Source organism: Hyaena hyaena, unplaced genomic scaffold (genome assembly GCF_003009895.1).
Source record: "Hyaena hyaena isolate Hyena2069 unplaced genomic scaffold, ASM300989v1 scaffold_1276, whole genome shotgun sequence".
In the NCBI taxonomy this organism is placed as follows: domain Eukaryota; kingdom Metazoa; phylum Chordata; class Mammalia; order Carnivora; family Hyaenidae; genus Hyaena; species Hyaena hyaena.
The window spans coordinates 154,013-166,860 of NW_024081882.1; the positions used below are offsets into that span (position 1 = coordinate 154,013).

General features: G+C 35.2%; 1 protein-coding gene across 4 annotated transcripts in view; it reads right to left on the reverse strand.

Moving 5' to 3' along the window:
• The window catches only part of STK31 (serine/threonine kinase 31), a 79,411-nt gene that overhangs the window by 59,649 nt on the left and 6,914 nt on the right, over positions 1-12,848 (reverse strand). For all 4 annotated transcript variants that reach the window (XM_039223047.1, XM_039223044.1, XM_039223045.1 and 1 more), the window contains exons 5-7: positions 8,011-8,085; positions 6,180-6,338; positions 926-1,284 (exon numbers count right to left, since the gene is read on the reverse strand). In XM_039223047.1, the coding sequence (XP_039078978.1) occupies positions 926-1,284; positions 6,180-6,338; positions 8,011-8,085 (593 nt within the window). The remainder of the gene's footprint in view (positions 1-925; positions 1,285-6,179; positions 6,339-8,010; positions 8,086-12,848) is intronic.

Consider the following 12,848-nt stretch of genomic DNA (forward strand, 5'->3'; position numbering starts at 1 on the left):
CAGAGATCATAAATATAAACTAAATCATCCTGGACTTTTTATACCATAATATATCTTAAGTTAATTTTGAAAACTAATTTAAAACTTTTATCTAGTTCAACATTATAAAATATTTTAATATAAACTAGGTTTTATAACTAAGTCAAACAATGCCAATACTCAAACATATTCCAACTTCAAAAACAATGCCAACACTCAAATATATTCCAACTGCCTTGTAGCAATGTCAACTCAAGCAAATACAATAAAGGATATTCTATACCAATTTCTTCCAATTTCTCCTCCCCATCAACCCCACTCCAGCTGACAGTTTAGTTCCTGAGATCCCAACAAATAACTACGACATAGCATCATGGCTTGGATCATGACACAGAAGTATATAAATGGTGTGATACTTACAAACATTAAACCTGGCTTTCTGCTTCAAGTTTATAATTCAAAATTATCTAAAAAATGAATTCCCTTTATAATAATCAAATTTCATCACAGTAAGTTATCACAGGAAGAACAGAGAGTTTCTCTTTTGTTAAAAAAGAAAGTCAAGTCCATGAAACTCGTTAAAATATTCTTAAAGCCATAGAAAAACTTCAAAGTTTCACTGAAATTCTGGCCCTGTCTGAATAATTCAGATTTAGGGATAGATTTTTATTTTTGATAAACGTATTTCAAAAGAATTAGTATGAGGAGTTGGTATGTGAACTTTAAACAACTGAGAAATGATTTTTCTTTCAAAACGGCTTTTAATAAAAATATTCCTGCTAAAACAGAGAGGAATACATGTTTGAGAAACACAGAAATGAGTATCATCCCTCAAAATCTCTAACAGATGAGGATTCCAAAACATAAGCCTTAACTTTTACTATGACAAGAGCTTCTACCATGAATTAGAAATTAGGTAAGATTAAAATCCCCATGACAGTCTTACTTTGGAAATGTCACATGGTTTCCTGCATCATTTTCATTCTTCAAGTCAAGAGTCATCCTCCCACTTAAACGTCCCTTTGGTCGGCTAAAGGCTGACTGGTTTGATCTGTGTCCCCATGTAGGAATGGGGCTTTTCAGGTTCCTGAGGACAAGCTGACCAGGTTCTGATTTTTTTTCCTCACAGATGTTTGTGCTGGAATTAAGTTTGGATTTTTCCGCAAATCCTTTCTTAGCTACCTCTTCCCCTATATCCACACTGCCATACTCAGCCTGAGCAATAACTGTTCCATCTTGATAGGTTGCTTTAATTCTCATTTTTATCTCCTTTTCAAAAATCAAGCTCCCCAAAAAGGTTCTGCCCTAAGAAAGATGGGAAGGGGAAAAAAAAAAAAAAGAGGTAAGCCAACTACACCAACATGTTTCTCTGCATGTATTTTGTTTTACCCAGTTTTGCATACAATCATACTGTTTTATTCCGAAATTTCTTACCTAGTAAGAAATACTAGTCTTACCTAGTTGGTGACTATATGCAAATATATTTCTGCATGTGTATGAATATATTCCAATTATACACTTAATAAAATCTTCCTCTCCAGAAGCAGAACTAATACCTGTATAGGCAGCCATATCTATAAATTTTAAATTTTAAAATGTGTACCAATTAAATACCCTAGAATAGCTGTTTTAAACCAAGAAGACTATGTTGACCATTCTGGCCCCAATGAAATGAAATGGTGTCCTGAGGAATACAGCACATAAAAATGAATTCTGGTATCTAAAAAAGGGTCTCAAATTCAACAAAACTTTAAAAATAGTTTTAAAGGCATAATTAGGTACTCTGGTTAGGGGTGCATGGCTAAGTGGGTGAAGCATGTGTCTCTTGATCTTGGGGTTGAGGGTTTGAACCCCATGTTGGATGTAGAGATTACTTAAAAATAAAACCTTAAAAAAAAAAAAAAAAGAATTAGGTACTCTGGTTTTAAAGTAAGACAACAGTAGGAGAGAAAAAAAAATAGGAAATCATACCAGTGATGATCCAGGTAACAAGAGCATAAAGACCAAACTAAAAACTAGAAAATATGAGCTGGCCATATTTAATTAAAAAAAAAAAAGGGGGGGGGGGGGGGGGGGGGGGGGGGGGGGGGAAGAAGAAAAATTTTCAAGGTCCGAGGAGGAAGAGGAGGAAAAGACTGAAAATAAAATGTCAAGGTCCAAGAAACTAAATAACATTGGTAGGGAGTAACCATCTTCTCTTTTTTAACTATACAGTATTATAAAGAGTAAAAGTAATACCAGTGGTAAGAGTTCTTAATCTTTTCTGTGCCACGGGCTCCTTTATCAGGTTAATGAAACTTTTGGAATCCCTCTCAAAAAAATGTTTTTAAATGCATAAAATACACAGAATTACAGAGAAAACTATTTCACTGTAATACATTTTAACCTCAAGTTAAGAAGCCCTATACCTAGAAGAATATATCTGAAAGGGCAGAAGAAGGCAAACTATACATGCTCAAGGATCATCAAGCATCCAAAAAAACCATTTTTTTTAATCCACATACCAAATTACAAAGTATTTTAGGTTTATAAAAACACAGGTTTTATAAATTTTTCAAACCATAAAATTTTTAAATATGCACATCCTGAGAAGCTTGAGTTTACCAATAATGCCAATATAGATGGTAAAGATAGTTCAGAAGGCATCTCCAACAAACGAGGGGCAGCTAGGTGGCTCAGTTGGTTGGGCATCTGACTCTTGATTTAGGCTCCAGTCATGATCTCACAGTTCATGGTATTGAGCCCTATGTCAGGGCCTGTGCTAACAGTGCAGAGCCTGCTTGGGATTCTCTCTCTGCCCCTCCCCTGCTCACTCGCTCTCTCTCAAAATAATAAACAAACATTAAAAAAAAAAAAAGGCATCACCAACAAATGAGATCAAGCAAGCAAAGCTAACAAACTCAAAATATAATTCACAGAAATATATCAGATTAAGATTTTGATCAATCAGAATATAGTTTTGGATTAACCTCTTTCATTCAAAAACCCTTGGTTTAAACCCTTGATGTTAAAAGTCTACCTAAAATCAAATACAACCTAGGAGACCTGGGTGGCTCAGTGGGTTAAGCGTCTGACTTCAGCTCTGGTCATGATCTTGCAGTTCGGGAGCTCAAGCCCTCTGTCAGGCTCTGTGCTGACAGCTCAGAACCTGGAGCCTGTTGGATTCTGTGTCTCCATTTCTCTCTGCTCCTCCCCAACTTGTGCTCTGTCTCTCTCAAAAATAAGCATTAAGAAAAAAATCTTTAATAAAAATAAAATCAAGTACAACTTTCACTCCTAACCAATATTAATGGAAGTAACAGTGTCTGAAAATTATTACTGGAATATGCAGAATTCTTAGTATCAAGTAACTCTGTCTTTGGGCAACACATGAATTTAAATGGAAATAATCTACTTTGTACTAAAGTTCCAATTACGTAAAGCTGAATGCTCCAAAGGTATACTACTCCTTGCTTAGAATATTATATGCAAAAATCTGATTTTTTGATTTTTCTCTGAAGTCAAATTCCTTTCAGTTATGGCCACCCATCACAATTAGTTGTTCAATAAAATTCCCCCCGAATCATATATAATCACAAAGACAGAACCGTAAACTTGGAATAAAATCAAAGTTCTCCTAAATTCTGACTAACAAAAAGAATGACCCAATAGGTGATACATGGGTATTTTAATGTTATAACTATTCATAAATATATATTCTACATATTCTTTCTTAAACATCAAATATTTAATTTTTATAATGAGAAATGTGTTACAGTTCCCATTAAATCTTGCATGCTGGAAAGATATATTTATTTGCAAAATATATTTGATATTTGAAAGGCAAAGATTTATGTGCTAAATAAATCTGGTCATTATTTTAGAACACAGAACTTTCAATGATTAAAAAGATGATGTCATTTTTCTTTTTTTTTTATGTCTTTATTTTATTTTGAGGGACAGAGACACATAGTGAGCGGTGGAGGGGCAGAGAGAGATGGAGACACAGAATCTGAAGCAGGCTCCAGGCTCTGAGCTGTCAGCACAGAGCCCGACATGGGGCTTGAACCCACAGACTTGTGAGATCATGACCTGAGCCAAAGTTGGACATTTAACCATCTAAGCCACCCAGGTGCCCCAATGTCATTTTTCTAAGATATATTTCATTCTGTTTCCCAAACTTTTAAGCTTTATTCAGAAACAAGCATAACTTTCTTTCTACTTTAGTCTACCTAATCTTGTCTGGATATATTAGAAAATACGCAAAAAGGCCTCTGATCTGTTACACCCAAATTCTAATCTCTACCTCTCATTCCCTTATTCTACATAAAAATTTTAAAACAAGGAAGGCCATTAGAGCATAAATCTTCTTCTGAGTGTCAGCATTTGTAACCACCACTCTGAGTATCAATTTCAACTGTGTTATAACATGGGTGTAAAAGTGTTGGTTTAAAATGTACTGATAATATTCTGGTGCCTAGGTCACCCTCTGGAAGTGCCTCTCTTTCTCTAAATCTCTACTATTCATTTGTTCAAATGCTAGGTAAATTGGATGCTCATGTAACACTTAACAGGCAAGAGCATGGAGATCAGGCATACAAAAATGAATAAAATATTTGCCTCTACTAAGACAGTCTTATCTTTACAAACTCACGATCTTGTGGGGGAAGGAAAAAACCCACAACTCTCCATGCCTTATACACTGAATGACTAAAACAGCTGCAGGGGAATGGATGGTGGGTATTAGCAAAGACTTTATACAGGAAATTGTATTTGAGCCTTGAACTGAAAATTAATGGGTAAACATGGGATTCTTGAACTGAGACATTGAAGATAACTATTTTTTTCCAGAAAACATTCCGTTTGCTAATTAGCTAAACTCCAATCAATAGTCTTTTTATTAAACTTAAGCATAAAAACACAAATAGTATCACCTGTAAAAAATCTATGAAGCATACAAAACATTTCCCAGTAACTAAAATTTATTCCTCAGTTCCAAAGCCAACTTTTAAAAATGACCTTTTATTCTTGATTCATGTTTGTTCCAATTAACATAAATTTTATATCATCTTACTATGAGAACAGAACAGACTTGAGCTCCAGCCCTAGTTCAGCCATAATTAGCTTTATGACTTTAAATAAGTCACCTAATTGTTCTAGAGCCAATTTATTTTTAAAACAATGAGGTGAGAGCAGATGAATTCTAAGGTCAGTAAATTCAAGAATATAGGGTTCTGGGCTTGCAAGAAATTCAAAATGAGCCTCTACCTTGGTCAAAACATCTACATTAAAGGAAAACATAATAAACTTCAGATTTTAAACCAGAAATTTAGGGCTGTCAATTTACAATAATATCTATGTTTTACTCTGTATTTCTGAAAGTCTTAAGTTCCAAGTACAGAAATGTTTCTTATAGGTAACTATAGTGCAAACAAAATTATACCCAACAACCTATAAGATTCTAAAAAAAAAAAAAAAAAAAAAAAAGAGGTAAACAGGTTTCTGAATTTTACTACTCCTCATGTTACTGATTAAATTATTTTTCACATAAGTTATTTGAGCTACTAAATTAAAAAATACAAATCTAATTACTTAGCAATACAGTATCTCCTCAACCGCAGTAACACCCACCAAAAGAACATCATTATTGCATAGGGGATTTAAAAGGAGGTAGAATTTAAGACTATCCCTGCAACTATGAGATATCTGCCAGAATTACGTTACTATTCCAATATTTAATGGAAAGAATACAAACTAGAATCTAGATAGTAGAACATCACTGCCAACTACTATACCAAACAGTACGAACCCTTGCCAAAATGATAAAAGCTGATTAATTCACAACTCGACTTTTCGTGATATTTATGGCCAGGGCTAGGTTAAAGATCACTCTTATTTAACAAATACTCCCTGAAGAGCAAAAGATAATAATTATATTATCATTTTCTCCATCATAAGAAACTCTTAAACTTTCACATGAGATCAAACTATTGATACTTATTATGTAAACATATATATATATCACTCTGATCATCATGAGTGTTTACATGGCAAAGATGAGCACAAATAATTGTTTTTGAATCATTCTATAATTCATATTTTTCACTAATTTATATAGGCTTTTATATTAAAGAATTAGCAGAATTTAACTACATTTATATTTTGTTTCAAGCACACAGCTTTACCTCTATTAACAAAAATATTTAAAATCTGTGACTTGCCTGATCAAACTGGGTAACTTCTTGGCCAGAAGGAATCTGTAGTCCCCAAAGTCTATACTTTTTGGCAACACTAGAAAATTGCAGATCCAGAGGAATCTCAACTATATCAGATCGACTTAGAATTTCAGTATTTCCATAGTCAATGTATCTCACCAGACACTGAAGGAAAAAATGAGACAAATACTAACACAAGGAAACTTAATTAATCATCTCCAAAGAAATGACTAATTTGCTGCTTTCTGTTAATTAGCTGTAAATCAAGAGAGGCTTTCACCTCAAATTGACAAAAAGTATTCAGAAACAAGAGCTCAAACAATACCCTCAAAATAAAGAAAATCCATTCACAGTTCATGAGATTCCAGTGATTTCTGTTTGGCTGTAAGTTAAATAGTTAAACTGGTATCAGCCAATACTATCAAACAAGTTAAACTAGTATCAAACAGTACTGCTATCAGACAGTACCCCTGATTTCAGTTTAGGTCTTAATCCCAGGGTTGTGAGATCAAGCCCTGTAACAGGCTCCATGCTGAGTGCGGAGCCTGCTTAAGATTTTGTCTCTCTCTTTCCCCACCCCTCACCCCTCTCTCTTTTCCTCTGCCCCTCTCCCCCACTCATGCTCTCTCTTTCTCTAAAATTAAAACATAATAATAAGTAAAAAGCTAAAGTTAAAAAACAGCTAATATTTAAATAAACATAAATCTATAAAGCTTATGGCCTCCCCTATCTCAAATGTTAAAATCAATCAACACTCCTAAATCCAAGTTGGAAACAGTAACACCTGAAAACAAAGGCAAAATTCTCAAACTTCCTTTGGTAAAATTAAGCCCATCTTTAAGTTAGACCTAGGAAATGAATTAAATTCACCCTCACCCCCAACTCTATTTAGAAAAAAAAGAGATTATCATAAGGTCAAAGTCATCTTGCCCCTTAATTTTAAAAAGTTACAGCCAAAGCAAAAGCAAACACAATATATTATCTCCAGGTGTCAAACTGTGAGGAAAACATCTAATTAGAAAGATCTAGTTCATCAAGATAAACCATTCCCTATGATGGTAATAAATATTGAGAAATTTTTAAAATACTCTGAGCATTACTTGTTTTATCATATCTTTTTACACCAAGAAAAATGTTTTATCAAACATATACATTTGAGAAAATATTTTAACTCCAGTAAAGCAGAGACAGGAAAAAAACAGTAAAGGAAAGCCCAGAGATGCTTTTACACAGCCTGTAATGGGTAACTGCCACCAAACAGCTATTCAGAATCTCATCCCCACAATTTCCCTTAAAATCTCCCTCACGTTCACAGTTTTAAAAAAATCAAATAGCTAAACACAAAGAAAATTCATCACATTTAACCAAAGCATGAAAAAGCAGTAAGCCAAACTTCATTAATATGCAAATCAACTAAGCAAAACATAAACAGAACTTCTTTTGGATAGATCAAATGTTCTTTTCCTACTCAGTCTTAATAGAGTAACTTTTAAGGTTACTTAGCAAGAACCAAACATGATCATTAAGAACTGCGATACAAAGAACCCACTGGTCAACAAAATTCATTCACAAATTATGTAATCTACCCCAGAACAATCTGCAGTGATTATATGACAACTTAAATTCAGAAGGATATTCCTGAATCTAACCTGGATTTTTTTTAAGCAATTCATTTCTTTTGTGTTCACTAGGTAAAAAAAAGTTTTAATCAATTTATAAGTTCATTTGAACCAGATCTATTACTACTATGTATAAGCAATAAAGGACTAAATAAGCATCAAATTTTGGAACCAAAATAATTGTTACTCAGGGCAAAAAACAGAACACTTCCTCCTGCCTTTTCATCACTGATGATTTTCAGTACTTTGCATCTGTACCAACATTTATCTTCAGAAAATAATCCACCATAAATCTATAAAAATAAAAAGAAAGTACAATTATTTGGCATTTTAATGATTCAAAGCATGCTAAGTAGATAAGAATAATGGTTAGCATTTATTAAGCACTTATATATGGCAATAAGCAACTTATATATAATAACTTATTTTATTCTCACAGTTGTAAAAGGCAGATACTTTGTGTTCACCATTATATCCCCAAAGTCATAAGCTAGGATTCAAAGTCAGGCAATCTGATTTCTGAGTCCATAATGCAATTCTGCTTCTCAAAAAGAAAAAGAAGACACAAAAAACAAAATTCAAAAAATAGGCATACACATCAAAGACTTAAAATCATGCCATTTTAATGTCTGAAGACATAACTAGTACAATTAATTCTTCTTAAAATATAAACGTGACAAGTATGTACCATTTAAGTCTAAATCTCAACCATGTGGGATCCATACATTCTACCAGCCAAGAAAGATTTTTATAGTTTTTACTTTATATGTAAGAACTCTAGTGTTATTAAATGGATAAAATTAAATTAGATAATGTCCTTAACAGTGAACTGTACTTAAATTTATATTTTAATTATTTTTAATATAAAAACAAAGGAAAATTTACATATTTTATGTCAATTTCTCAACCTCAGCACTACTGACATTCTGAGACCAGATAATTCTCTGCCAGGAAGATAGGGCAGGGACTCTCTCCTGTCCTGTGCACTATAGGATAGTTAGCAGCATTCCCTCTAGCCTCCACTTACAATGCCAATAAGTACCCTTTCCAGTGTGGCAACCAAAAATGTCTCTAGACACTGCCAAATATCCCCCGGGGTCGGGGGGGGGGGGGGGCGTGTGGAGATACAAAATCACCCTAGGTTGATAATGACTTTCTTTTTTTTTCCTTAAGTTTATGTGAAACCAAGAGAAAGACAGCAAGAGAGTGGACATGAGCAGGGGAGAGGCAGAGACAGGGAGAGGAAGAATCCCAACAGGCTCCATGCTGTCAGTGCAGAGCCCAACGTGGGCTTCATTCCATGAACCGTGAAACTGTGATCAGAGCCAAAATCAAGAGTGGGGTGCTCAACCAACTGAGCCACACAGGGACCCCAATAACCATTTTAAATCATTCATTTTAATCCTACATTCTCAAGGGGCAGATATTTTTCTCAAGGAAGTTAAAACTGATTTGGGAGAGGGATGTCTTCAATATTACAATGGTTTATAGCCCTCTAAAGTTCACACCTACCTGACAACAAAAACAGATAAACAGTTTATCTATGATGTTCATATGTCTTGAGGGGAGGAGACTCATTAGGGAAAAAATACCTTAGAAGGGCATATGAAAGGCCAGAACACTGCCTTAAGTGAAGTGTAAATTTAATTTTAAGGGCGCTGAGATGGCTCAGTCAGTTAAGCGTCCAGCTTTGGCTCAGGTCATGATTTTGCAGTTTGTGAGTTCAAGCCCCACATTGGGCTCTCTGCTGTCAACACAAAACCCACTTCCTGGGGCAGATCCTCTGTCTCCCTCTCTCTCTCTCTCTCTCTCTCTCTCTGCCCCTCCCCCGCTCAGGCATGCGTGCATGCGCGCGCTCGCTCGCTCTCTCTCTCTCTCAAAAATAAACATTTAAGGAAAAAAATAATTTTAAGTGTATCACTCTGAAGCTAGACAAATTCACAGATTTTGAAGCAAAGACATATACGGTATGAAATACAAAAAACCTCAACTTCTCAAAGCAACAAAGTACAAATCAATTCAGACACACAATGGATATCTAACAAAGAAAATATTACAAAGGATAGGTATGAAATTAGCACTTAACTCTGGTTCCCTCAGCTAACATTCAAAAACTGGAGAATAAGTGGGGCGCCTGGGTGGCTCAGTCGGTTAAGTGGCTTGAGTCATGATTTCACAGTTCGTGGGCTCAAGCCCCGTGTCAGGCTCTGTGCTGACAACTAGCTCAGAGCCTGGCGCCTGCTTCAGATTCTGTGTCTCCCTCCCTCTCTGACCCTCCCCTGCTCATGCTCTGTCTCTATCTCTCTCTCAAAAACAAAACATTAAAATTTTTTAAAAATCAAAATATTAAAACAAAACAAAACAAAACTGGAGAGCAAGAGAGAGCACAAATGGCATGGAACACTCTCCCAACCATCTTACTTCATTTTTTAGCAAGCAAAAAGTTTTCTTAGCAAAAACAGCTCCTATCCAATTTCAAACTCTGCAAAGGGTCATTATTAATCTTTAGTTAAGATTTTGTAATAATAGGGGCGCCTGGGTGGCTCAGTCGGTTAAGTGTCCGACTTTCGCTTAGGTCATGATCTCGCGGTTCGTGGGTTCGAGCCCCGCGTCGGGCTCTGTGCTGACTGCCAGCCCAGAGCCTGGAGCCTGTTTCAGAGTCTGTGACTCCCTCTCTCTCTGACCCTCCCCTGTTCACGCTGTCTCTCAATCTCTCCTAGAAATAAATTAAAAAAAAAAAAAAATTAAAAAAAAAAGATTTTGTAATAATATACTAATATAATTAAAAATTTAATATTAAGCAAGTGACACAAATGGGGCATCACTCCAACCCACTCTGCATAGAGGTGAGGATACTTGTATACAGAAATAGAGCTGGGACCCAACAAAGCTGAGGAACCTGAAGTTCTTGACTCTGTTAGTGTGAATAATCACAACAACCATCATAAATACAAGTCTATCCTGAGGAGATTTGTCTTTCAAGCACTATCTAACTATATACATGCACTCCCATTGTGCCAGGTCCCAATCTGCTCCTCTCACAGCTCTGCTATTTATAGCCTATGACCCAGCTACATGTTGAGAGGCAGACATTCATTCACTATTGAAAATGTACAAAGTATAATCCATTCGTAAGTAACCAGAGTGGCTGAGTAATCATTTATAATAGGAAATCTATTATTGAAACTAGTTTAGGTATTTTTTAAAGCAAGAAATTTATTTTGCATTCAACAGAGGAAAAGTGGGTATATCTTAATTTGTAACACATTCCTAGGCTACAAAGATGCTTAAAAAAAAAAAACTAGTTTACAAATTGCATTAACTTAACCATTCTGATGTTCAGCTCCAAGCTACATTCTTTCCTTCTAATTTCTTCTTTTTACACATTATTATATATGCCATTGGGGTTGTAACTATTTTAAAATAAAATAGAGGCACATTATTAAAAGAAAATCAAAGTAGATCAAAAGGGTAAAAAAAAAAAAAAAAGACTTCCTTACCAATAGTTTTCAACATACACCTACTAAAAAAATTTTACACTTACACTAATTTTACATATATGCTAGGATATGTTTATTTTTTTATTTACACAAATACACTCATTTTACATACACTATTTTACACACCTAATTCAATATTAAAATAAAGAGATCTACTCCTCTTATTTAGAAACAGAGCTTAGAGCTGGGTGAGGCAAACAAGGATGTTCAAAAGGCTAATAAGAGTATGAAAACATTGGGGTGCCTGGGGGCTCAGTTGGTTAAGCATCCAACTCTTGATTTCAGTTTAAGTCATGGCCTCAGGGTTAAACATAGGCTCGAGCCCCACATCAGGCTCTGTGTTGGGCATGGGGCAGGCTTGAGATTCTCTCTTTCTCTCCCTCTCCCACCCCACCACACCTCCATTCGCACTTTCTCTCTCCAAATAAAGATGAAAAACCACACCTATGAAAATATACTTAAGCTCTCTACTCAGGAAAGTAAAATAAAAAAATCACACTACACCCCTCAAAATGGCTAAAATTTAAAAGAATGACAATGCAAAGGATTGGTGAGGACAGTGAGGAACCCTCATTTTGCTGGTAAGAATAAAAACTGGTTCACTACTTTTGCCAAACTGTTTGGTCAGTGCCTACCAAAGTGAAACATGCCTACCCCATGACTTAGCAGTTCTACTCCTAGGTATACTGTCAAAATAAAAAACTTAATACATCCAACAAAAGCCTGTATAAGTATTTAATAGAAGCATAATTCACAGTAGCCAAAAACTGCAAACAATCCAAATGGCCATCAAAGGAGAACAATGAAATACTTCATAGCTTGAAAAAGAACAGACTAGGTGCGACTGGGTGGCTCAGTTGGTTAAGTGGCCAACTTCAGCTCAGGTCATGATCTCACAGTTCCTGAGTTCTAGCCCCATGTCGGGCTCTGTGCTGACAGCTCAGAGCCTGGAGCCTGCTTCAGATTTTGTGTCTCCCTCTCTCTCTGCCCCCATCCTCCAACTCACGTTCAGTCTCTCTCTCTCAAAAATGAGTAAATGTTAAAAAAAATTATTTTTAAAGAAAAAGAACAGACTACCAATACAATTATACACAATAATATGGAAGAATCTCAGAAATTCTGTTGAGAAAAAGATGCCAGACATACACAAAAAAGTACAAACTGTATACTTTAAGAAGAAGCAAGTGTATTTGCAGTGACAGAAGTCAATAATAATTACATCTTGTTAGAAGGACTACTGACCAAGAATTGACTGAGAAAGGGCCTGCAGGAATTTTCCAGGAAGATGGAACTATATCTTGATCTGGGTGATTATTGTATCCTGATCTGTGTAAATATTCATTAGGCTGTACAGCTACAACATGCGTGCATTACTGTATGTAAATTATACCTCAATTAAAAAAAAAAGAATAAAAGATCATCAGATTGTTCTCCAGAAAGATAACTTTTACAGATTTTTTTGTTAATCAGTGTCAAAGACAAGGATTCTATTTTGTTCACCATTGTATATTCAATGCTTACCACAGTATCTGGAACATAGCACACAGTCCATAGTA